This window comes from Salminus brasiliensis, chromosome 19 (genome assembly GCF_030463535.1).
Source record: "Salminus brasiliensis chromosome 19, fSalBra1.hap2, whole genome shotgun sequence".
NCBI lineage: Eukaryota > Metazoa > Chordata > Actinopteri > Characiformes > Bryconidae > Salminus > Salminus brasiliensis.
Window position 1 is genome coordinate 15,742,872 of NC_132896.1, and position 25,668 is coordinate 15,768,539.

A 25,668-nucleotide genomic window follows, 5' to 3' on the forward strand; every position below is an offset into this window, starting at 1 on the left:
ATGCATGTAGAGTGGCATGGAAAGGTTTAGGCACCCCTATTGGAAAATATCACAGCTTGCTTTTTGTAGCCACCTATAAGTCTTTTTAGTTCTTCTTTGGTGGATTTCCATCCGTTCTTCCATGGGCCGCCTTGCATGCGTCCCTCTTTTGAGGTCTGCCCAAAGATTTTCAATTATATTTGGGTCAGGAGATTGTGATGGCCACTGAAAAACCTTCAGCTTGCACCTCGTGAGGTAGACCACTGTGGATTGTTAGGTGTTTTGGGTAGTTATCCAGCCGTCCTCTTTTTTCATCTTGCTTCCAGAATTTGCTGGTATTTCATTAAATTAATTATTTCCTCTACCAGAGAATTTATTCCCAGCGCCTCCGGCTGTAACACAAGCTCAAAGCATGATCTACCCCCATGCTAAAACAGTCGAAGAAATGTCTTGGCTTTTTATGAAATTCTGTACCCTTCATTCCTCCGAATACACCTTTGCCCATTGCAGCCACTTCATCAGTCTGTAAGACTTCAGAATCAGGCTTGTTTACATGTTACCATTAACCACTGCACCATCACTCCAGAGTCTGCTAAAATTACTAAAGGTTTTTGTGCTGCTTCCTTCTGCTTTGTTGGAAAACAATTATTTTACATTACTGAGTGCAAGCCAGCTGCTGTCCAGAGTAGCCCGTGGCTGCTGATTGTCGTGACAAGGTTCAAGAAGTCAAATCTTGCTTAAAATGTTAAATAAAAGTCTTTTGGAGATCAGTGCATCAACCATTTTTGAGCAGGGGTTCCCAAATCTTTGCACACCACTGTATGTCCTTTTATAAATAAACAGTAAATGAATGTTTACAATCAGCATGAACTGGTATAAATATAATATGGACACCTGAACTACACCTCAAAGCTGCATGTATTCAGTAAACTGGCCTAATGACGATCTACTGAGCTGACCATATGTGCTGAGGTTGGAAATACTTGAAGCCATGTTAGGTGAGGGTCACTAGTACTGGACTTCTTGGGACCACTGTGCACAACGGCATCGCTGAGGCTTGCACTTCATCAACACTGATGACAAAATGTTTCCTCATATTTGTGTATTTACAAATGTACACTCTGTATAGAGGAAATTATATGGATGCTTGGTGATCAGATACATGGCCAGATTTAGTCAGGTGTAGGCCGAATACCACTTTAAACAAGACTTTTTGCAACCGCCCGTCTCTGAAGACCAAAAGAGAGCTGGATTTATGTTTATTCTCCAATTCTGAGCCTTGCGGATCAATACTACACAGTGTTCAAGCTGTGACTGAGGTGGACGTACCAAAAATGGAGAGATTCTGACCATCAGTAAATATCACTGAAGGAGTGGAGGTCTCCGTTTTCAGACCCTGAAGTTGTGAAGCTGTAAATCCTGTGGAATAAAACTTTGCTTTTTATTCTGAATGCAGGAAGGAAGCAAGCCATGAACAAGCTTGAGTGAGGGCACAGCGCCCCCCGTAGGCGATCTGAAGAAGCTACAGAGGGCAAGTGAGAGGCTTTACCTTAAGAGACAGGCCTCAGATCGACTGTCCGGTCGATAGGAAGAAGGAGCCCTGGAACAAACAAAATAAATAAATAAACACAAAAATACAAACATCTGTTAAATAGTACAGGACTGTGAAAATGCATCCATTTTTATTTCGAGCCAGTGCAACTATTAGCAGCCTTACAGTCTGTACTTATATAAAAGGAAAATGCTTTTTTGCACAGATTAATTTCATTCAATCGTATTTAACAGCTGAAATACACAACTACCCAAAACACGCTGTTACACAAGCCGGAGCAGAACGGGGGTGAACGCCTGATGACGCAGGAGCCATCCGCAAGCGGGACATGACCAAACCTATCCTCGTTTCTAAACGTCAAATTGCGGTGTAGCACCACTGTTACCACAGCCTCTTACCAAACAAACTGACCACAGTCTGCAATTAAATCGGCTGACCACTAAAATAAGCTTCAACCTCGCGTTCGTGATGGAAAACACATTTAGCGAGAAAATGAGCGAGGCCTATTTTTAGAAAGGCGTGTTAAAAAAATCTCAAAAAAATAAACTTCTCTAAACTGAATGCACGATCAACGTGGTTGGATTTATATTTTCCTCTCTCACTGGAACTGCCATGAAAAATAGCCTCCTGCTGCCTACAGTCTAGTCTATGAGCCTCCCATAGACTGCGCAGTCCAACATGCCTGTACATGCCGGTGCTGACAAATCCATAGCATTACTGTCTACTCAGCACAACGTCTCCAATCATTTATTCAATACATGCTGAAATATCTTAATAAGCCTGGAGGCTAAAGTTGATTAGTAACACACACACACACACACAAAACGTTGGACATCGATTAGCAAGTGAACTCATCAAGCTGGTCCTTGGCTAAATATGGCCCCTATAGGCTGCAGCACTCCCTGCTCCAGCGTTAGCCTGCACTGACACCGAAAACACGACTTTCACTAGAAGACGCGCTAACACACGAGTTCAGCCCTCAATGAATTAAGACGTGCCTATGCAAATGTCTCGAGTTTGCGCGAATTCGCACTTTTAAGTGCTTAAAAAGCTGCCTAACTTCTAAAAAGCTCGTTATTTTTTTTATTAATATTATTATTTTTATTCTTTCGGCCGGTTCCCGTTTTCAAGCAAAGTTTCAAAGTGTCCGAAGCCTAAAAGCGCGGCGCTGACAGGCTGAAGCTCTCTGACACGGAGGATCAATCCCCCCAAAACCGCTTCATTCGGGCGGCCAGACGCGGCAGAAGCTGCTGAAGCAAAGTAAACTGACAGCGTGAGAGTGAGGGAAAAAATCACGAAAAATATTGCCTCGAAAATCCCACAACTTACCTCCAGTCCAATCGAAAATGGCGCCGAAACGTGAAAAAAAAGTCCTAAATTTCATTGTACGGTCTCCTGCAAAGCTTTGTGGGAGCGCTGTGGGAGGAGGAGGAGGAGTGCAGCAGCGGCAGCAGCGGCAGCAGCAGCGGCGTGGCACTCATCTCCCTCACACAGCTCCTGCTCTCCTTCTCCAGGGTCGAGTTCACTGTTGTGAATGAGTTTAACATTGCTGTAACATAATTCAGATTTGAATCAGCCTTCTCACTCACCCGTTTCTCTTCTCCTCGTTTTCACACTTTCCCGCCACTGTTAGCTGAGTTTAGCTGTCAGTGCTAGGTCAGTAGTTAGTAGGAGGCTGATGGTAGATAGCTGGTGTCTCTCTGTTTGTCGCCCTCTTTTATGCTCACACATGGACGAGGTTCTAGTCTTTCACTTTCTCTCCATTACTGCTGAGTGACTTTTATTGTAGTAAAACACTTTACTAAGGCTAATCTTCCTGATCTTTCTCCCTGACTTTTCTCTATCTAACCATTTCTAAATGTGCCCCCCCTCCTTCATTTTTACAGTTACATTGGTAGTGTATTGTAATTACATTGATTAAGCCTAATCTTCAACCTAAACTCTTCTCTTTATGTCCATTTTCAGTTTCACCCCCTTTCCATTGCTTGCTAGCTGTCATGCAAATACAAAATAAAGTCATATTAATGTATTTTTGTAAGTTGCTGTGTTGTCACGTCTCATACTATATCCCGACATTTTTATTTCTCTAATATTAATGTCTAATGATCCCTGGATGGACAGTCAAAACAAATGATAATAACATCCATTCCATAAAATATAAAATAATGATAATTATAATTGTATGTGATATAACCCGATATACTTCTATATGTTCTATATACTGATATGCATACGTCTGTGCTAACAAACTCACAGTCACAGTCACAGTCATAGTCGCCCACACCTCCAACACCTTTTTTCTCAATTCAACCACTGGATGCCTCACAGCTCTAGCTCTGAACTATGCACGGTTACTGCAAGTGGAGTTTTTCAGGGGCCCTAATGCAAAAAAACAGGCTGTGTCCAAAACTACACACATACCATAATGAGGAGTATACCTAAAAAGAGTACACAACCATTAGTTGTTTATGCATTTGTTGGTATAATCTGTATACAGTATAGTGTGTACGTGTGGAGGTAGCTAGTCATCTTGCAGCACACAACCAAAGAAGTTAATAAAAGTACACATTCAGATCAGTCTGAGCCGTTTTTAAGGATAATTTACCATGCTTTTTTTTATCTCAATTTAGCGTTCCAAGCAATGAAGAGTGCCATCTTTTAGGGGATTCCCGCTGGCCAGTGAATTCCCTCCACCAGGCCACAGGCCAGCATTCGTAACGCCTGACCTGAGTAACGACCTCACAGTTGCCTGGCTCAATAGCTTGTGTCTCTCATTAGGGCCAGAGAAAAGAAACTTTGTCTGCTGCCAGACATCAGGCCGTGAAGTGAGCTGCTCATAAACATGTGACTCTTCCATTACGCATGAGCCACTGAGCTCTGTGTAGGGGTTATATTATGCAAAGTTGGGTTAATGTGGGAGAGAAAGGGGGTTGTGTAAAGTTTAGTTAGAGACACAGACAAGGAAAAGGTAGAGGCAACATAGGGATCCAGGCCTGTATTTGTAAAGCTTCTCTGAGAAGTGCTGATTTCAATGACCATCATGAATACAAAAGAATTAGATTTATGATTAGCACTTTAATTTGGGATTAAGTTATGAATACCAGCCACAACAACTCAAAGAATTTTTGAATAATTAAATTAGGTTATTTACATTGGTGGAAACATTTTGAAGAGGGTCCATAGAACCTTTTTAACTATATAAGAAAATGTTTATATATATATATATATATATATATATATATATATATATATATATATATATATATATAGTGGAAACACAACATTTCTTATTATGTTTATGAAATAGTTTGATAAAATTCAGATTAACATGATTTCTCGCTTGCTCCAGATGCAGACAACCGGCCAAAACATGCATCAGAGATGCTATGCTAACATTCCTAACACACTTAACTTGAACAGTAAACACATGCCCAAAGTCTTAACCACAAAATCTATCAAAAAGCTATGTAAAGCTAGTAATAATAAATGATAATAGCTGAAAAATGATAATAATAAAATAAATGTAATTTTACCACTGGTCATAAAATAACATATTATGTTTATTTGGACAAGATCACAGTTCTAGGAATCAGATTCACATGCTTTCTCCCTCGCTCTAGATGCAGTCAGCCAGCCAAGACATTTTTGGCCTCTGATGTGTGCATCTTTAGTTTACAATCAGAGATGCTAGGCTAACATTGTTAACACACTTGACTTGAACTATCACCAATCTCACCACTGTAAATACATGCCCCAAAAAAAAAGTGTGTAAAGTTAGTAATAATAAATGAGCATTAGTCAAACGTCATGGATAGACCTTACTTATGTAAACGTTCAAGCTAAAATAGGCTCAAAATGACTGCATTGACATTCAACTATTTTTTTTCCCCTTTAAAGTAAGCCATGCTATTTTCTAAGCCTCACCAATCAGTCAAACATTTGAATGCATTCAAGGGATGTTTTAGGGCATTGTGCGTTTACTCCATGAGATTAGTCCCAGTCTAAGTTCAGTGCTTGCAAAGCAATCTTAGCCTGGCATCTCCTGTTCGAAACTTAACAAAGCAAACCTCATACATCAAACATGTCTTGACTGCATCCAGGGTACATGATGAATCATTTTCATTTCATTTTTTCATAACTTTTCCTTTGAAATAAAGGGCAAGTTGGATTTACGTGAATTACATGCTGTTCTTCTACTCTTTAACTGAACCATACAATGCTGTATTCTCGGTTTCTCTGCACTGTAGGCCCTTTTTTATTTGCGTAGGATTTGTAAGAAGAATCCATTTACAAGTGTGGTTTCACGAAAATGAGTATAAACACTGAAACAGGTAAACCAAACACCGTAAAATAATCAGACTCAATGGCTAGTTTGAAGCTTCAGGCCCTGAACGTGCATGTGTCCTTTTTGTTCTGCTGTGAAAAAGGAGAATTTAGAAGTGGAGCATGTAAACACACTAGCAAATAGCACTTTCAGGACACCCTGGAGCTTTAATAAAATAAAACATTTACAACTCTGTGGAAACTTAGAAGCAATGAAGAGGCATTTAAAAAATAACTGGGGCTCCATTCGGGGGGTTGTGTGTGATGAGTGGACCATTGACTTGTGAGACCATATTAGCATACTGAATTGTTCCATGAAATAGTCTATGTATGACTATGTTCACTCGCTATGGTGGCAGCTATAAAAGGTCATGAAATGATCTGCAAAAACATGGAAGTAAATGTGACAACTGAGGCCTAAAGAGCTGAAAAAAGCAATGAGTCCCTGAGTCAAACTACTAGTGCAGAAATGAACAGCGGTCAAAGGTTGATTAAGAGTTTGCAAAAGAAACACAAAAGATACTGCTGAGATGTATGTGCATGTAACAGTTTAATAGTCTCTTTCAGTTCTGGAAATGGAAATACTGGTTCCTGACATATCATGAATACAAGCACACAGTAAAAAAGGGTTTGGTAGCCTTGAAGTTGTAGGAATGTAAGAACTAAGCCAGTAGGAGACTGGAGCTGAAAAGGGAGGGTGTGTGCTGCAGGACAGGTAAGGCCTAACAGCACAGCCAGGCATATCCCCTTTTTTTAGGCTCATGATTCTTTATCTTTCCAACAATATGAGCAAGTAATGTTTAAAAAGGACAATAATAGTCACAGGTATTGTGCTTTACTATTCTTCTGGCCGTTTGGTATGTATGGTTTAACTACATGTAGCTTAGCAGCTGGGTTTGCTGTGATCATAATAGTCAGGCCTGTACCAAACAGGGGCTCAACGAAGTCTGTCGACATGGGGGTGGGTGCTTACGAATGTCCGAGAACCCCGCGGTGGTTTCGACTGGTTCAAACAAGGCAGTTTCACAAAGTTTCGACTGTGCACATTTATTTATTTGAAGGGGAAAGGAGTTGTATGTAACTACCAACAAAGAGCCGAACACACGCATGTGTGTGTCTTCGGGCCGAGAGGGAGGGCGGTACAACGTGACGTCGAACTGTAACGTCTCCAGGAAGGCGAGAGCAAGTCACGCTCTCATTGGCCACTCGCCTCCTAGGCTCGTTTTGAAAAAGCCACGAGGCGCCCTGATTGGCTGTTGGCGCTGCCAGTCAACGGTTAGAAACAGAAGGGGCGGGAAAGCTTGGTTGAGGCTGGAGGTCCACTGCGGCGTCCAAGAATTGATAAACACAACTTTGGGGCAAATGGTTGACGCAGCTGAATTTACCGCTCGGTTAACCTAAAGTCCGTGCAAGGGACCGGAGACGTACGAGCCGAGGGAGGACCGCCGTGCGTTCCCTGCCGTTACACTTGAGTTCGGCGGGTTAGCTTTTCACAGGCTAGCGCATCATGGATAGCGCATCTAGCAGGCTAATTAGCTAGAGAGCTATCTAGCTAGTTTCCCTTCCCGAGGATGGCCAGCAGCTGAGCCTCGCTGCACTTCACAGGCGAGCTGTCGGTATTTCCTTCGCGAATAATACTGGCGGTGGGTGGGCTTGGGGGTTCAAGGTTTTGTCCTGCTCGAGTGCTTCCTGGCTCAGCTCGTGCATGGAGACTTGCTGGAATTCGCTCGCTCGCTCCTCCGTCCTGGATGGGCTTGTTGTTAGTCAGTCGGCGGGCTGGGTGTTGAGCTAAGCTAACGAGGCGCCTAGTTAGCCAGTGCTTAAGACCTTTTCGAGAAGTTGAGGGACCTATCGTGTAGCCAGAGAGTCGGTGGCGGCGCAGAAGTTCAGGTTTGCAGGTTTAGCTATCTAGAGTTTGAAGATGGGTCAGTGCCTCGGTGTGCGCTCGCGAAGTCGTGCTGTAGACTGGTGCTGCTGCTGCTGCTGCTGATGCGTTCGCCATGCATGTAACGTTAGCTGGGCTAGTCTTTCGGTTCTGAACGTCAGAAGCACACAGGTAGCGTTGTCTGACTGACCGTCGCGAGATGAGCACATAAGCACGACTTCGACACCGTTGACCTGGTTCGGCCGCCTTACGACTTCCAACGATGTAGCTTTTGTAGCGACTAAATCGTGATAGCGAGCGAGGACGACACTGGCTACGATGAACAATCAAGGAGGAATGTCGCAGGAGAAGATGGAGCTGGACCTCGATATCCCGGCCTCTCTCGTGCAGGGCGATGGACACCTGAGGAGATCCAACAGCGAGCCGATGATAAATGGCCTGAGGTTCATTACAAGTCCTACTTGCACGTGGTCAAATTTGGACAGCAGTCATACTGTTGTCTTGTGCATGCATGGCTGTTACAGTCATACTCTGAATGTCAGTGTATGAGTTCACAGTCATGCTAGAGAAAGATCTCCTGGAGTCAACAGGGCCACCAGTCTTTTAAGGACAGACTGTGTTGGTAGTATAAAACTCACACATTAACCCAGCTGTGAAATGCTAGATTAAATGCTGTGATCTTGTTTTGGTGGTCACATTAACTTTAACATAGTGTGATGTTATGTAATTTGTGCATGCTCCTTTTTTTCCAGTGACTGCTCACAGGTTTTCCAGAGAGAGGTTCTACGCAGCAGGAGGAACAGCACAACTCTTGTGAATCGACCCAACATGGTACGTAACACTGCAGTGGTTTCCGGTACTAGACTGTTGTGCACTACTTGATTACTGTTGATGTACAGTTTGTTTGGGGTCCTTACTCTGCGTGTAACATTGCTCCAGGTTCCATCCTCACCGGTGCGAGTTCCTAGCACTAGACTTCAGAGGATCAAACAGGTAAGCTGTCTGTCTGTAAAAGAGTACATACAGTGGAAATTAAGTCATCACACCTCTCTTAAAATGCCAGGTTATTGTGATAAAAAAAAAAAAAAGACAAAGACCTTTTCACCTTTAATGTGATCAATAATTCAAGTGATATTTTAGGATCGGGGAGGGCAAAGATATGGTTGCATAAATATTCATGTTCATACCCCTGACCGCATTCTGTTTGGGTAGGAGTCTGTCAGCGTGGCACATTGTGATCCTGTTTACACATGTAATTAACATGCGTTTTCTTGCTGGATGGTATTTGGATATACCTTGGGTGCTGTTTACATTTGGGGGTTCTACAACACGGTGTAACAATAGATGGTTCTCACATTTTCCGTAAAGGCTCTATCAGATATTGCAAAGGACAAGTTGAATCACAAGGGAACTCACTCTGATCACACCTACTTTTATACATTTTATTTGTTTATTTATTTATTTATTTATTTATTTAGCTAGCCTCACTGTGTTCGATCACAGAAAGCTAATTCCACTTACACTTGTGTTAAGTATGGGCAAGATCAATCCCTGAACGCTTCTGGGACTGGCTTGAGTGTAATCTGATCACAAAGTGTCCTGGGAGTGTTTACATCTGGCTTTTTTTTTGTGGACAAGCCAAATCAGAATGTAATCTGATTAGCAAAAACCTGTTAATGTCAGGTGCAAACAGGTTTCTTGGTTTGACAGTCTTTGCCCACGTTTTCTTGCAAAAGGATCTTCAAACGGTCAGATTTTAAGAGCATCTCCTGTGCAGGTCCCCAAAAGACTTTCAAATGGATTCATGTCTTGGCTGGGTCTGGGTGAAGCTCTTCTTTTGTTGACGTGGAGGTGTATGTTGAGTTATTGTCATCATGAAATTCCCTCCACGTGGACTCAAGCCCCAGTCCCAGCTGAAGGACAAATCAGCCCGAAAGCAATAATGCTTCACCATGCTTCACTGTGGGTATAGTGTTCTTATACTGAGACAGTGTTTTTGCAGCAAACACCACCTTTTGGAATTATGGCTAAAGTTCAACCTTGGTCACATCAGACCATAACACATTTTGCACATGCTTTTGGCAGACCTGATGTAGGTTTTTGCAAAATGTAAAAAAGTCTTGCAATTCTCCCCCAAAGCCCAGACATATGAGGAATACAGGAGATGGTCACATTGTACACAACCAGTACTTGCCAGAAATTCCTGCAGATCCTTTAATGTTGCTGTGTTCCATGCTATATATAATGACTTGGCTTTTCTTTTTGTCCAGTCTCCTGACTGATACCTTTTAACAATGAGATCCCCGTCAGCCTGTTTACACCTGGCAGTGACATGCGTTTTTGGTGATTGGATTACATTCAGATTTCACCTGTCCACACAAAAACCAGGTGTGAACCCAACCCCCCCAGACACATTGAGATCGAATTACTGAATGTGTTTTGCGACCTGTTTCTGCTTAACTGTTAAGTCTCCCAAAGCAGGACAATTTTCATAATCTATCACTTAAAGAGAAGTGATGCACACGTTGGTGTGCTTTTTACGCGGAGGCACACTGGGGTCGCATTTGAATGACTAGTAAACAGATTTCTGAAATTATCTTGGTCTCATTTTACCTGGCATTTTAGGAGGCGTGTGTAGACTTTCTATATCCACTGTGTGACTAACATGACATACTTGGTTTTAGATTTGTTGGGAGATGTAGGAGGTTTTAGATTTGTAAATGAGGAGTAAAACTATAAATGATCAGATAATTGAGAAGGCTGTATAGCATTTAGAAAAATATCTAGAATGCCTTATTTTAAAAGTAATCAAACCTTAGGGCAGATAATTTGAGCTGTTAAGTAAAATGTCTAATGTGCCTAATAACATTTGGTGCCACTGTTAATTACCGTTTCAGTCTGTATTTAATTGACTAGTCATCATTGAGTTATACATGTGTCCGACACTTATTTTAGATGATTCCAAATGTTTGAAAGATGTATGTATGTATATAAATGGAAATCATAATTGAGGTTGAGGTCCATCATGAGAACTTCAAAATCTTCAAAAACCAGTCACACATTATGCTTCCACTAAATTGTTTGTGTTTTATGTAGAATGCAAGTGCCATTTTATTGGGTCTGTATAAGTAAAGAATAATGCCTCTGTGTTTGTGTAGGAGGAGGGAGTTGATGTGATGAACAGGGAAACGGCTCATGAACGGTAAATAACTACCTCCAGAGCTCACGTCTCATAAAATGTGATTAACAGTTTTCAAGCGTTGCTTGTTTTAATGAGTTGTCCAAACCTGGCACAACATTAAATCACTCTTTTTAATTGGTCATCTTTAATCTGAAACTGTTTTTATTTTTAAAGCAATAGTGTTGACATTCTGTAGTTAAGCAGAATAACACATTTGCACAAGTACAGTTGTTTCTTACAGTAAAAGCCAACAACTTTTTTTCCTCTCTGCCCACCTAGGGAGGTACAAGCAGCCATGCAAATGAGCCAGTCCTGGGAGGAGAGTCTTAGTCTGGTAAGGCTTTCAACATACCAGGATGTAATTACTTAACCACCAATGTGCAAATAGTTTGCTGGTTAATTCTTCATGAAGGGACCAACCTGATAAGACCTACAATTGTATGTTTGCATGCTGTGGCTTTCCAGCCATAACACATCCACATCTTCCCACTGATGAGGTTGTGGATGTTTTAGGAAGTAGCATGCTAGAGAAATTGTCATGGAGTTAACAGGGCCACCAGTCTCTCAAGAACAGACTGTGTTGGTAGTATAATACTCCAACAATCAACTAGTTGCATTGTAATGCTTTCAGTCAAATGTGAGGTGGGTGATATTGGTGAGTTGAACAGGTGTTTTTTTTTTTTTTTTTTTTTTTTTTTCTTCAGAGTGACAATGATTTTGAAAGGTCCTCATCATCGTCCCCAAAGCGTATAGACTTTGTGCCTGTGTCTCCAGCTCCGTCTCCCACCAGAGGAATTGGAAAAAAGGTTTGTATAATGATTGTATTGATTGTGTAAACCTAATCCTCATAATCCTCTAATCCAAGTTTAAATGGCTTATTTAAAATTGTTCATATACCTGTAAAATGTTCTTTCTTCAACAAGCAGCAGTGCTTCTCTCCATCTCTGCAAATCTTGGTGAGCAGCAACGGTCTAAATCCAAGCCCGATCCCCAGCCCAACACGTCGTTTTAGGTGAGATCGTTTGCTGTAACTTTTCACTGTACAACCTATTTTTACATGTTTCGAGTACTGTTTGCAAGTAGTTGATGGTTTCAGCTCCTTCTGTCTGTGCATATTCTCAGCAGGAGGAGTCAGAGCCCTATTAACTGCATTAGACCCAGCATCTTGGGCCCTATCAAACGTAAAGGTGAGGGACCGTGCACATGAGGGAGAACACAACCTTTCTAGATTTCAGAATGCGTTGTACAGTGTTGGATACCAGTCTCACAAGCGATTATGTACTCAGGGCTGTGAAATGACTTTTTGCATTTGGTTTAAGTCTCAGGTGAGCTGGAACCAGAGAGCCAGCCCAAGAGACTCTTCCAGGGTACCACCACCATGCTATCTACAGAGACTCCACACCTACCAGAACTCAGCTCCTGGTGAGTGCCCAGTGAACAAGGTATTTGGTATAGCGGTGTCTGATGGATTACAGTGATCTGTACAGGGCCACATGAAAAGGCTGGTTCATGCCTACTGCATACACAGACGCACCACAGGACGCGCTACCAAAGTGATGCAATTGCAGACAAAAGGGGCTTGAAAAGTTGAAACGACACACCCATTTTAAAATATATATATAAAATATACACACACTCCCCAAAATTACCTTACATGTAAACAGTGGGTTCTGTTTCCTTTGTTCCTTAATGCTGTGCGGGAAAGATTAGCTTTCAGCTTAATGTTTCAACAACACTGGCGTTTGTGGCGCAATGTGGATGTGGTGTGGATGGTCCGGTGCCCACGCACGCACCAGCCTTAAGACATCAAGGAGCCCTGGGTCTCAATATCATTGGGGTGGGTGGGGGACTGGGATTAGTCCATGCTTAAGATTGGCTTTGGACATAATGTTGTAGCAGGAGCCATGCAGTGTCTCAGCTTTTAAAAATGGGAGAATATAGAATCAAACGTCCTGAGAAACTGTAAAAGCCAAAGAGACATCTTTATAGACGTCTTTATAATCCTTTTGTAAAATTGATTCTCTCGCTCCCTCCCACCAGTTTGTCTCCAGACCTGCTTGATGGAAGTCTCAGCAGTGTTGGCTCCTCCTCAGGCTCTCCTGCTAAGATGGAGGGAGTTTCACCCTCCTCCAGCAACTCTCCCTTCACCCCTGTCCAGGACCTCTCTCCTAAGTGATCGTGCATCAGACAACTGTTCCATGGATGTTGGAGTATGAGGGTGTTTCCTGGGGCCTTTCACAGTCATTCAAGCTTCTGTTCCTATGCCTTCCCAACTTCGCTTCTTGATCTGGTCTTCGAATTCTAATGGGGTTTGCTTTCCAGCGGGACAGTGTGGGGAGAGCGGAGATGCGGTGTCTGTACTAAAGGAAACCAAAGCCCTGCATATAATCTATGTGTGGACCGTTCCATCAGGGTGAGAGCAGGGATGAAGACTGTGGATGCTGTTTGCACCAGCTGCTATGAGGATGTAAAACATGGTGCATAGCTCCATAACAAAGCAAACAGCCTTCCAGAGCCCTGCTGTTTCTGTATGACTTATTTTTTTTGTTACTGTAGTTTTCTTATATTGGAGGAATGACACATGAGGATATGGCTCTTAGAGAGTGCAGTGTTCCCCTCACGACAGCACCACTGGCTTACCTGTGGGCTGTATCCAAGACTATTACAGTAGGTGTTTAATTTGCATAAGCAGATTGCCAACAGGTATTGTGTGAAAGAGTTTAACTTATTTTTTGGTGTTTTTTTTTTTGTTTTTTTTTTCTTCCTTCTGTTTTTCCTTTGTAAGTATGTACATAAAATGTGATGGTAATTGGCTTTCACATTTATAATGTCATGGAAGTGAATGTGTGCAGTGCTTGACCAGTTAACTGACAGTCAGCCCTTCATTTTTATATTATATATATATATATATATATATATATATATATATATATATATATATATATATATATATATATATATATATATATATATATATATATATATATATATAAAAAATTTTTTTTTTTTTTTTTTTCTTTCTTTTAAAAAAGCAGTGCACTTGCACTTGCATACATACTTGCTTGACCAGAGTTGTTTCTGTCTCTGGTCAACCATATAAAGATTGCCTCCTCTTTTAATATTCATGTCAATTGGAGGAGTTGGCAACATATCACACTTGGCGCTTCATTACATTTAGCTAATTTCACAATTGCCGTCAGCTGTTCAGATATTGGAGTGAATGTTGGTAGAATGCAATACTGAGGGGGTGGTTACCACTAAATCCAGGATTTAAACACTACAGCACATTTCTAAAGCCTGTGTTGCAATATGTCTTCAGGCATACTATCCTAAGGACAAGGTGTATCCTCATCGTAGAGAAGCTGAACTGTGACTGCAGTGCATTTTTACTACCTTTTAAACGCTCAGTAGCTTCACCCAGTTTCATTCGCCTTTACAATATTGCACTGTGACGGTGCCATCCTTGAATGAATGAACAAACAAATGAAAAGGGATTTCTTTTTTTTCTTTCTTCTACGCCTTTTTGATAGGGTGGACTACTGCACAAGGCACTGTGAAAGGCACAGTTTAAATCAGTTGCAGATTGGAGTTAGGTACTGTTGGATGTGATTAACCACAGCAGTGACAGCGTTAATAAAATCTCAGTGTAAAGAAAATATTTGTTTCTTTGGGGGGGGGGGGTCTTCTGATTCATAGCAGTAGTGTGCCATTAAAGGTCTGTATATAAGAGATGTAAAATTGTATGTGTTTAAGTTGTTATTAATTTAGGCTTCATTTATTTTAGTAAATAGTATTTTTTTGTAAATGGTTTTATAAATGAATTTCATTTGGAAAGAGGAACAAAAAAAAAGAAATGGCTTTATTTCTTCAGAGCATGAATTGATGCATACACATCATAAAGTGATTGTAAATCCTACTTTTTGTTTGTTGAAGTGAACTTAAGGGTGTGACTTTTTCTACCCCATGTAAGAGAAATGGCAGGTGCAGGACTTCCTTGTATATCCTTTTGCTGAATGTCTTTCTTTGCTAACAAACAAAGCAGTAAGTGGGTCTTGCACGCCCCCTTCCTGTACTGTATAGATGGTTGAAGTGTTTGTGGTTTGCTTTACAGATTTGTTTTTGTCCTGTGGACTTGTCTGATCTTTTATTTAATCCACGCTGTGCTCTGGACCTGAGGAACAGAGGACTTTAAAAAGCGTGAACCTAAGTTTGTGTTTTTGAAGTGTTGAGTGAGTTTGAGTGCTTACATGATTAAATCTTTGTTGTGCTCTGCTCTAAATGGACAAAGAACAATCTTGCCCTTATTCATATCGGCGATCTAACTGTTACCAAAAAAATTGTCCCACAATTACTGGAACTTGCTTCCCCACCCAACCAATTTTCTCCTCAAATTAGGCAAGTCCAATTCCCACCCACTGTCTATGATTTCCCCTTTCTCACAATGCTACCAGTACAGGGAGGATAAAGCTAGCCATCCATTTCTTTAACACACTTGGAGGAAAATGTCAATTCTGCTGGGAAATTGCTGGGGAGTGAACCTGTGGTCTCCCGATAATAGGGTCAAAACACAGCCTGAGAGCCTGGCGTTTTAATTTTTGTGAAGAACTGTGAGCCTTCTCCAGGGTGGTGGTTTTATGTCTTCATATTTTAAAAGTATGATTATGACAGTCTAAGCTCTACCAAAAAATAGAATGATGCTACACGATACTACTGGTGTGGGGTGGATTTGTAATAATTTTTTTTTTTTTTTTTTGAAAAAAAAAAAAAAAAGCTCTGCTTTTATAAGCTCATTAATGGGACCATGATGATTCACAGTAGCCAAATTCACTAATAGTGTTAGCTTTTAGCCTAGCGATTATCTCTTAGCTTCCTCTGCTTTTGCTTTATTGCATGATTGATTGGAGTCACTACAAGAATTGGGTGAAGGTGTGCTGCGCTCCAGTATAAGTATCCATAATGCCATATTCTGCCAAAGTTGCCATTGTGTTTTCTAGTGTCAAGGTATGACCAGAGCTTTTGTTAGTGTGTGGGATGTATGTACATTCTGACGGTTTTGGTTCTGCTGGGTTTTCTTTTGAAAGAGGCAACAGCGTTTGAGGTTCACGGTATGTCACTTCCACGTACCGAGCTCTCACTTTTCAACTATGAAGAGGTTTTAGGGCGTATTTAAAGCAAAACTATGGTAAATGGGCATTTCTAGATGCTGTTATGTAAGCTTTAAACCACCGCAATTTTCTGGACGAGCTGAAAGATGCAGAACCATCACTTTTACATTCTAGTTATGCAGCGTTTCACAGTTCTCACAAGCTTCCTGCAAGCTTCTCCAGAGTTAAATACTGCAGTTAACGGCATGTTAAACTATTCTCCTTATTACAGTCAGAAACATCTCCATAATTTTAAAGGTGTTATTTTGGGATTAAAATGCTTAAACTTAGATACTGCTAGAAATATAGATAATTTCCCTTAAGTACATACCACTTTTTGACTTGAAACCATAAACAGACATTGATGACATTGAGGCGTTCAATTTCTGATGGTTTTGTAGTTTGAGAATCTACTCGCCCTAATATAAACACACTGATAAGCTCCTGACAAATATTATATTTTGAACATCATATAGAAAATGTGAGACTTTCCGGCTTGCCTGCATACATTTGATGCACTAGATATACTGACTATCAACATGAGTCATCACAAAAACGTAGCTGTCGTGGTGAAACACGAGGCCTCTTGTCTTGCAACAAAACACATGCACGTTCATCATTCCACTTCAGGCAAACAAACCACCACAGACATGAAGGAAGTAAAACAACACATTTAATTTAACATATCCTTGTGGTTCTACACACAACCCCCCCTCCCTTTCCCACTTCCCCTGATAGTCAGCTTGGCTCAGTTGCCAGCTCAGTCAGTGTCTGTTTGCACACCTAGAGCACCTTCCCTCCCTTTGCCCCAGGATCTTTGCATCTTCATTGTGTCTAAAAGTTTGTAATGTCATTTAAGCAGTTAGTTCCTGTTAAGAGGGTAGCTTTCTTTTTTCTGCACGCTCACCCCTGTCCTCACAACTCTTCTTGTTGTGCAAATGTCAGTATTTCCCCTCTTCTTTTCAGTTCCTCTGCCTGCACAAATCTGTCTCCCGGCAGCACTTCATGTGCGTAGGATAACCATTGTAAGAAGACCTGTGTAAGAGAAGGAACGATTAAGGAACATGACGAGCTAACAGTGGCTGAAATTGAATAATGATGTATGTGTCCATCAGGTCTGATTATAATAATAATCTGCAGATTATTTCACAACCATAGAAAAACAGAAAAATGTTCAGGACTGAACAATTTCAACAGCTGTAAAACCTTTCAAAGTTTCCAGCGTTACTGGAACAACTGATGACAAGCAACGCAATGCTATAGGAGTACTAATAGCAGCCCTGTGTGGCAAACCTTCAGCCTGCTAATCGTGTGCAATACACTCACTTAAAGCAGCACTATGGAAAATTGGCATCTTTTTGGTTCCATGGCTCCTCCTGCAGGAGCCATTGTATAATTCACAATTTGAGCCGTCGCTAATAAACACAATTTTCTGGACGCATGTAGACTGCATGGTTGCAGAAAATGAAGCCATTCTATAAATTATTGAAAGGAATAAATCAATTATGAATCAAAAATGAACTGCTTAATTACCAAATAACATGTGGCTAATACTTAATAAATTCAACTGGAACTTTTTTATGCATTTGTTAATGAAACCAAAGATGAAAAACTACAGTTTTAATGGAATTTCCTGCTAATATATTTAAAAAAAAATCTTTTTCCAGTCAAAGTTTAAAACCAAGGATGTCCAGTAAGTAGCAGCAATAGAATATAGAATATGGCAAAACTAAACCAGTTTTCTTCCTGATTAGCAAAAAAAGACAAGGGGAGACAAATATGAGACACTCATTTTAGCTTTTAGTTTGAAAGTATATATATATTTCATTCATACATTTTGTTTAATGTAGTGGCTTTTATTTTTGACACAGTCTGTCCGGAGCCACTGGAGCTCTGCGTCCAGATTGAGTGAATTATCACTGTAAAAAGTAATAGCGGCAGTAAAACTGTATTCCACACTGTTACAGTTTCAATTTGGCTGTTAATCCGTGGCTCATGTTCGGCTCAGAACCGTTCCTAGTTAGTGCAAAAAAACATGCGGGATGACGTCACCAACTAATCAAATATTAAATTAGTTGCCAACTAATTTGGTGGTCCATTTAAATCGACCAAGTAAAACAGTCGTTGCACACCTAGTGAACTGACCTAGTAATATTAATAATACCAGATTTTACACAAACACAAACATTACACAGTTCTCACAAGTGCTGTCCTCACAAGTGCTTCTCCAAAGCAGCATATTGCAGTTAGTAGCATACCGAGCCCGGAGTAGCGCTGACAGCAGTGCTATTCTCCCCATTACAGTCAGTGGAGCATCAACATGATTTTGAAGCTTTAAGGTAAAAATGCTACATAGTGTTGCTTTGGTGAGCGGGTTAGAACGGCTGATGTGCTTCACAGTTAAGACAGAAAACAGCAAAAATATAGCATATAGAGCCAGGTTTAGAAGGTGCCTTGCATTAAAATGATATTAAACATGGCAACTGATGCAAAACACTAGCTTTGAAAAACAAACAAACAAAATAAAACTAGCACCTCATGAACCTGGCTTGTAACTCACTTTCTGAAGCATTTTTGGAATCATCACAGCACAGCTTACCTAAAACATAAGCAGCTACAAGTTTCTTGTTAACACTTAAGTGGAGGTAGACAGGCACTGTGGATTCCTGCTCTCCTAGCGTAGGGAGCATAAGGGCGGCCATACACACCAGGCCCAACAGGACGGTCAACAGGCTGGGACCCCCTGATGCTGCACGACTCTCTGAAAAACAACACACACACAAATTTACAATTTTTTTTTTTTTGTAAAAAAAGACTTTATTTTACATTAGCACAGAAACCCATGATCTATTCACCATAAAGGGAACTGTTACCTGGTAAGACATGTGAGCCTCAATAAGGTGTTCATGTCCAAAACTATGATCACACTCTTAACCAAGCAAAAAGATGTAGTTGTGGCATCAAATTGATGAACAGTGAGCTAAATATCTAATATATCATTAATATACTCTGACATCACCCAAGAGAAAACCTTTACTGCCTTATTATCTGTAGAACTCCAGTGCAGCCATGTGACGTTACCATTGTGGGGCAATGGCAACCAACTAGTAGAGGGAATTGTCCCTATTAATTGCTTTTTTTTGTTTTGTTTATATATTAAACAAAATATTTCAATTTATACATCAAATTTGAATAATATTGGACATGTACACTAAAGCATACATAAGTCTTAACACTCATGCTTCCCTTTCAAATGAAGAACTTGGCTCTCTAGTGCTGCCCAATGGCACAAAAAAGCACTGCAGTACCATTTAGAAATATCTGATCTCTGTGTTTCTCCACACAAAGCGATTTCATCACAGAAGGGCTGCACAATATAATGCTGATGATTATCATCATACTGTCTTTCGCAATAGCAATAACACAGAAAGTGGAAATATGCAATAGTGCTGTAGTCAAGACCAACACCAGCTTAAGATTAAAACAAAAGTTTTAGTTCTTTGTTCAGAGTTAAATTTACAGTTAATCATATACATTATACATCATACATTAATATTAGTATACATTATATTAATGTAAGTAGCTCATCAACCTCTGCATTCTAGTCTTTCTGGAAGCAAATGTTCATGATGGGCTGTATAAGCTCAAACATGGTCAAAGATCAGGTACTGTCTAAGGCGTAAGGACAGTTATCTGTTTTTCTCCCTTTAGCCAGTCAGATTGCAGATGTTCGTTTCCACATGGTATTTGACATTTACATTAATATTGTGATTGTTGCACGTGGCAAAGTTTCCAGAGAGAACAGAGTGCATGTCACCATGATGTTTGAAAACTGCTGCCGTCGTGCAAAAAAGGTTTTTTAAGAAGGTTTTTTCGTCTCCTATTGTTTGACAGTGGTGATATGTATGTGTTTGGGTAACTACTGTCCAGTGTCTACCAGTGATCATGATATACTAACAACTCACAATCTGAAACGTGCAAAAAAAACTGCATCAGCATCACCATCAGACTCTGAAATATAGGTAGAGCTGGGCAATATGACAATATTTTATCATATCGTGATCAATTTTCTTACAGTGATAGACAATAAGAGTTTCTAAGCACATAGATTATTGTTCATGCTTAATAAACAGTGATCAACTGCAGGTTTCATGTAATTAGGTGTTATTAGTATTCAGACTGGTTTAATTGGATGAAGAGCAGCAGATGTTGAGTGATCACTGTACTCAGAATGGGAGAGTATCTGAATAGTAGTCTTTAAGAATCTGTTGCTACTGATGTATTTAGTCTATGATTGCATGTATTGTAAAAATTGTCTTTAAATATCGTGATACAGTATTTTTACCATATCGCCCGGCCCTAGTACATAGTATATATTGTATTACATATTCTGTGTATATTGGGCATAACCCTTCTACATGTAATCCAAGGTTCAGTTCAACTGCAATGATCATTTATTAAACATAACAACCTGGTGCAAAGTCCTCAATGGAAAATTAAGCCTCGCACTGTGACTTTTCTAAAGCTGTTCATTAAAATATGCTTGTGTACCTGACTCATCTGACTAGTCAGCATTCCCAGAGAATAATAAATCAGTTTCCAACTACCTGTCTGGAATGCGGTCTGCTCAAAAAACACACTGTCAGCCAGCTGTTCCTTCATCCTCCGCTCCTCCTCTTGGGGCCGGACTTGAGGTTGCTCCTGGGCTGCTGAGGGAAGCAGCGTGGCCATCACCTCCTTCCGGCCAAGAGCCTTCCTCTGGCTCTGCTCGGACACCTGCAGCCGGAACTTATCGATCACACCATAGTGGCAGGCCCGCACGTCTCTGTGGCGGATCACGCTACGCAGAGGAGGAAAAGCCGAGAACAAAACAAGGGCAGAAAAGGAGAAGACTTTAAACAGGGATATTTTACTGGTAAAGAAAGGGAACAATGATGAGGTCATCAACAACATTATTCTGCACCATTTCCCCATATCTCAAATGTAGGTGATCACTCATAACATGGTTGGTGTCTGAAGCTTGAAGTTTTGCACTGGTGCTAAGAGGCTAATAGAGCTACCATATACCAGCACTAATTAGCATCATGTTAACTGCATGCCTAACACACATGCCTTAAAGCACATCAAGCTGTTAAGTCATTCCAAACAGACTAGTTTATGTGGTCTCTGGCACACTACTGTGTGTCACACACAGTTATATTAGCTTATAGCCAAAAACAAGAGAAGCACCCATCCTAAAGGCTGCGTTGTGTCCATACTTTTGTTCATATCTATACATAGAAATGTGGTCCAGTGCCAAAGACTACATAAGAAAGTCTGTCTAAGGCAAGTGTGTGATAGTTTAAGCACCCCCAAATCGGCACAATGCTAACGGACGGTATAAGCTTCTACTTGTTAGCTCCAGAACTAAATAATAATAAGCACATTTGGGGTAAAGGTATATATATATATCAGTGATTTTATTTGCTTTAAACAAAAAACTTAGTCAGTGAAATTTGGCTTACATATCTACACAGCATTGTGGCTTAACGGCACCAGTGGCATCCACTACTGCATACTTATTTGGCGCTGTACACAGAACTGAGAGAACAGACAGAAATTCAGAAGCACATCATCAGTTGTGTGTAAATTCTGTACTGCTTGCACAACACCTTTCCAGACTCCTGGAACCTATAACCTGCACTCACCTTTGAACTTAAGAGCAAACTCATACGGGTTGTAGAGTGTGAGCACCTGCTTGTGCGAGGCCTGCTCGTCTGCATAGAAAACCAGCTCGGTTGGGAAAACAAATACTGGAAGTCTTCCTTCCACTAGGTCAGGCTGTCGGCTCTGCTGCTGCTGCATTGGCGCACACTGAGCGCACTTAGCCCTCCCTTCAGCTTATTCTCACTCTGTGTTTCGCGCTCTCTCCGGGCTCCAAGGGTGCAAGCACTCCCTTAAACTTCAGCCAGCCTTGCCCTCTCAGCTCCTTTGCGACATGACGATCGGTCCTACAAAACAGAGGAAAGGTTTAAGCACCTTGCTACTGAAGGGGAATTTCACTAACTTTTCAAAATGTCACCCTAATTAAGTCCTTGTGAAGTAAACAGCCATTCACTGTGGTTTGATCTGGTGTGGTTTGAAACGCACTGAAACGAACAATGTTATGACTGAATTCTTTAGAGTGGCAGTTACAGGATTGTTCTGGGATTATCTGCAATGCAAGCATTTTATTTATCATCCATTCATCATCATTCAGAGTTTTACATGTAATGTTGCTAATAAGAAAATAGTCTACAGTAAATGTTTGCCTTGCATGTGATTTAAAACACGCTTTAAGTCAAACGCTGGTCTCAAACGTATCATAAAACACCACCATTACATGTAAGAACTTTCTGTGGCGTAGCTTTTGGACGCAGTAAATGCTTCAGATGTCCGGATCCTATGACCACCAACTGTGAACAAGTCTGACTTGGTAGGTTTCTCTAGAATCGACTCGAATCGGCTTGAAGGACAGCTTTGGGGCAGAGGTGGCTCAGCGGTTAACAGGGTTGTGGGTTCGATACCCAGGCCCTTCACCCTCTCTGCTCCCTGGGTGCCTCAGCAATGGCTACCCACACATCTTATCCAGATGACTTTTATCTGTTCACTCTTATCCAGTGAACAGATAACTATTGTTTTTTTAATAGTGAAATTTTTAAAAAGAGCATGGGCCACATTCTCAAACTGCAGTGTGGCACTGCCACTTGTTAGCAAGGCTATCACTTACACCACCCGTTCTAAAGACCTTTAAGCTTTTTGGAATAAGGGATCAGGGCTTTAAAACCTTAATTATTGCTGTTATAAGAATTTTTGTTGTAGTTATAGTGACAAAATGTGCACTGAACAAAAATGGATGCAACCCAAGAATGCAGCACTATAATTATGTAAATACTAGATTGGTTAAGATGGTTTTATTCGCCGTTTCTTGAGCATGACAGCTCAGCACAAAACTCTGTCTCAGTCTGACCTTTATTCTGAATTGAATCTGAACTGTTAGAGAAGGGAACGCTTTAAAAGGTCGTTATAACAGTGATGATAAAGCGCTACTGCCAAGCCTCGTTCACCCTGCGCGGAGGCTCCACGTGGCCGGGTCATGTGACCATGTTTACTGAAATCTCTAACCTGTGGGCCGTTTCGCAAGACTTTCAAGACACGCTCCAATGCATGCAGTGACACTCAAGACAGCGACCTGACCATACTTTAAACAGATAACCGATCCTTATTAATATTATTATTATTAAACCATAAAACTAGCAAAAACGACGCGCTACCACTCAGAAAGGCAGTGGCGAGGCCATGATAGTCACACGAGTTCAATTCAGTTACCCAGCTTACCGTTTACTGAATGTTGGCAGACGGTCAGAGCAGCTGACATCTAGCTATCTAGATATCCAACACAGACCACGGATCGTTTATATTATTTATTTATCTATCTGTCTGTCCTTACTTTTGAAACCCTGCTTTGTCCACCTGTACAGGTCACCCCCTGTTTCTTTTACCAGACGGCTCGAATTTGACACGGTTACCAAATCTGACGTGTCACCAAACATCTGTTACACGAACTGGGCATTTTAACCCCACTCAGTTCTAGGTAACGTTACCTGGCCATGTCAGACAGACAGCTAGTGCTAACACTGCGACAGCTAGCCTACAGTTCTCGTTATATGGACAATGTTTGGCTAACGTTAGCCAGCTGTGTAGTAGATACCAGCTAGCTAGCTAGCAAGCAGGCTAACCCCGATTTTCCACCTCCTTTTCCTGCGAGTGTAAGAACTAGAAATGTGCTGCTCCGACGACAATAAACGAAAGTATTACAGCGAACAGAACGGACAGTATTTCTGCTGTGCTTCGTCTCTAACCAGCTGTCTAGCATACATCCAGCCTGGTGAAATGATAGTGATAATGATGGTGGTGGCTAAATAACGTCCATCTGATGGACCAGTGAAACACACACGGCGTTACCAGACCGCACCGTTCTGCAGTCGCCGTATTCGCACTAAAATCGGTAAGAGGAAAAGTTTACCTTGCTCTCGACTGCGATCTTTAAGGCGATGTTTTGTTCGAATCCCTCCCTGTTTTCCCTTTTTCTTTGTCAATACGCTGCAGGGCGCTCGGTGGATGCTGGGATACTGGAGGACTCCGCCGGAGTCGGGCGATGACGTAATGGGCTGAGGGTACAGGGAGAGTGAACATGCAGTACTTTAGCTCACTCTGTTCACACAGTCGGTCGGTTGCACATCCAAAGTACGACCGAGAAGTGAATGAGCTGCACGCAGCCGTAAAAGGCCAGCGTGTAGTTTTGCAACCAGCCAGCCTGACCAGCCAGTAGGGTCCTCTAACCGTCCTAGGGTCCTAGCGCCGCACGGAAGGCTGATTTCCGTGATTTCCGCACTGAACCTCCTTTATCAGAAAAATAATGTGCATTTAGAAAAAGTTGTGCATTTAGTAGTGCATTTTGAAAGGACGTCTGAAGGGATGGTCACCGACACAGACAGGAACATGCACGCGCACGAGCACGAGCAGAAGGCGAGCAAAAACAGTAGCAGCAGCGCTGCTTCCTCCTGAGGTACTAAGAACTAGCATATCACCCAGACTTCACATGAACTCCTCTCACCACAAACATGGTCTCTCTCACAAACCGTGCAAAGGAAAGAAGTATTTACTGTATCTAAGGCCCACCTGGGAAGACAGACTGCACGGTGCTATTTTAGACACTGCTCATAAGTATTCAGACACCCCTTATAAATAGTCAATTTCTAATTTTAAAGACCCAAACCACCACTATAGCTTTATAAAAACAACATGGTCATCGTTCACTTTAAACTACTAGTTCCGACCCTTTCTTTACCCCTGAGAATGAATGGATCTGGATTCAGCAGTTAGAGCTCCAGGCTACTGATGACAGGGCTGTGGGTTCGATACCCGGGCTCGGCAAGCGGCCACCATTGGGCCCTTGAGCGAGGCCCTTCACCCTCTCTGCTCCCCGGGCGCCGCAGAAATTGCTCACTGTCCACTGTGTGTGTTTCACTGGTCCAGCTGATCCAACTGTGTCCGACATCGTTCTCCTGGAGCGATGGAGCTTCATCCAGTACCATTAGGGGTTTAGGATCCAGACCTAATCACCCAACATCAATAATTGACCTCATTCGGTTCATGAGGCTGGGTGCAATCAAATCCTTGCAGCATAAAATCTACCTTCTACATCTAGCGTAAGGCCTTACTAGAAGAGGAGAGGCTGTTAAAGCACCGGCATGCCACTGACATGTTTATTCCTTTAATGGAAGTGGTTATTAATGTGTCATAAGCCTTAATAAATCTGCATTGTATGGTCCTCAGCGCTCACAAGTCATGCAGGTCAGAAATATATATATATATATATGAAAATCATGTGTAACTACTGAACAAGGTCACTTATTGAACACTGGCGTCGGTACAGACGAAGGTCTGCATGTCTGCTAGAGCCTTTTACCCAGTAATGTCTGAAGCTGGGTGGGAACCTCATTTATTTTACGCGTAGCTGAAAGTCTGAGACGTTGAACGTAAAGTTGCAGTTGATGTTTGAGGCCTGGGGTGGGGTTAACTG

General features: G+C 41.5%; 2 protein-coding genes and 1 non-coding gene across 6 annotated transcripts; 2 read left to right on the forward strand and 1 right to left on the reverse strand.

Annotated features, from left to right (window-relative positions):
• The first annotated feature begins 7,142 nt into the window (after positions 1–7,142).
• On the forward strand, positions 7,143–13,826 carry pabir2 (PABIR family member 2). 4 transcript variants are annotated; one of them, XM_072662856.1, is made up of 10 exons: positions 7,143–8,182; positions 8,492–8,570; positions 8,679–8,732; positions 10,898–10,941; positions 11,200–11,254; positions 11,625–11,726; positions 11,847–11,932; positions 12,043–12,107; positions 12,240–12,342; positions 12,961–13,826. In XM_072662856.1, the coding sequence occupies exons 1-10, from the start codon at positions 8,058–8,060 to the stop codon at positions 13,094–13,096; spliced, it is 849 nt and encodes a 282-aa protein (XP_072518957.1). In that variant the 5' UTR covers positions 7,143–8,057; the 3' UTR covers positions 13,097–13,826. The 4 variants fall into 4 exon arrangements, with proteins under 4 accessions (XP_072518957.1, XP_072518959.1, XP_072518958.1 ...); XM_072662858.1 differs by having other exon boundaries at positions 12,246–12,342; XM_072662857.1 differs by having other exon boundaries at positions 12,046–12,107.
• LOC140541621 (small nucleolar RNA U109) lies at positions 11,365–11,525 on the forward strand. The gene has a single exon (XR_011977948.1). It is a non-coding gene; the product is annotated as a small nucleolar RNA U109 (small nucleolar RNA).
• Positions 13,827–16,752: 2,926 nt separating the features above from the next.
• mospd1 (motile sperm domain containing 1) lies at positions 16,753–24,338 on the reverse strand. Its single transcript, XM_072663263.1, has 6 exons — positions 24,109–24,338; positions 21,752–22,054; positions 21,569–21,644; positions 20,672–20,904; positions 18,664–18,825; positions 16,753–17,099 (listed from the first exon to the last, which is right to left on the reverse strand). Exons 2-6 carry the CDS (start codon positions 21,906–21,908, stop codon positions 17,068–17,070), a joined length of 660 nt encoding a protein of 219 aa, XP_072519364.1. The 5' UTR covers positions 21,909–22,054; positions 24,109–24,338; the 3' UTR covers positions 16,753–17,067.
• Positions 24,339–25,668: the final 1,330 nt, after the last annotated feature.

Bases quoted from the DNA above. Each gene is read 5' to 3' on its own strand.
- mospd1 (XM_072663263.1), bottom strand. From the start codon at position 21,908: ATGCAGCAGCAGCAGAGCCGACAGCCTGACCTAGTGGAAGGAAGACTT. The intron at 21,645-21,751 runs GTGAGTGCAGGT...CTGTTCTCTCAG, and splicing joins GTTTGCTCTTAAGTTCAAAG to TTCTGTGTACAGCGCCAAAT. The intron at 18,826-20,671 runs GTAGTTGGAAAC...GTTGTTTTTCAG, and splicing joins GCAGACCGCATTCCAGACAG to AGAGTCGTGCAGCATCAGGG.
- pabir2 (XM_072662856.1), top strand. From the start codon at position 8,058: ATGAACAATCAAGGAGGAATGTCGCAGGAGAAGATGGAGCTGGACCTC. The intron at 8,183-8,491 runs GTTCATTACAAG...CTTTTTTTCCAG, and splicing joins CCGATGATAAATGGCCTGAG to TGACTGCTCACAGGTTTTCC. The intron at 12,343-12,960 runs GTGAGTGCCCAG...CCCTCCCACCAG, and splicing joins CTACCAGAACTCAGCTCCTG to TTTGTCTCCAGACCTGCTTG.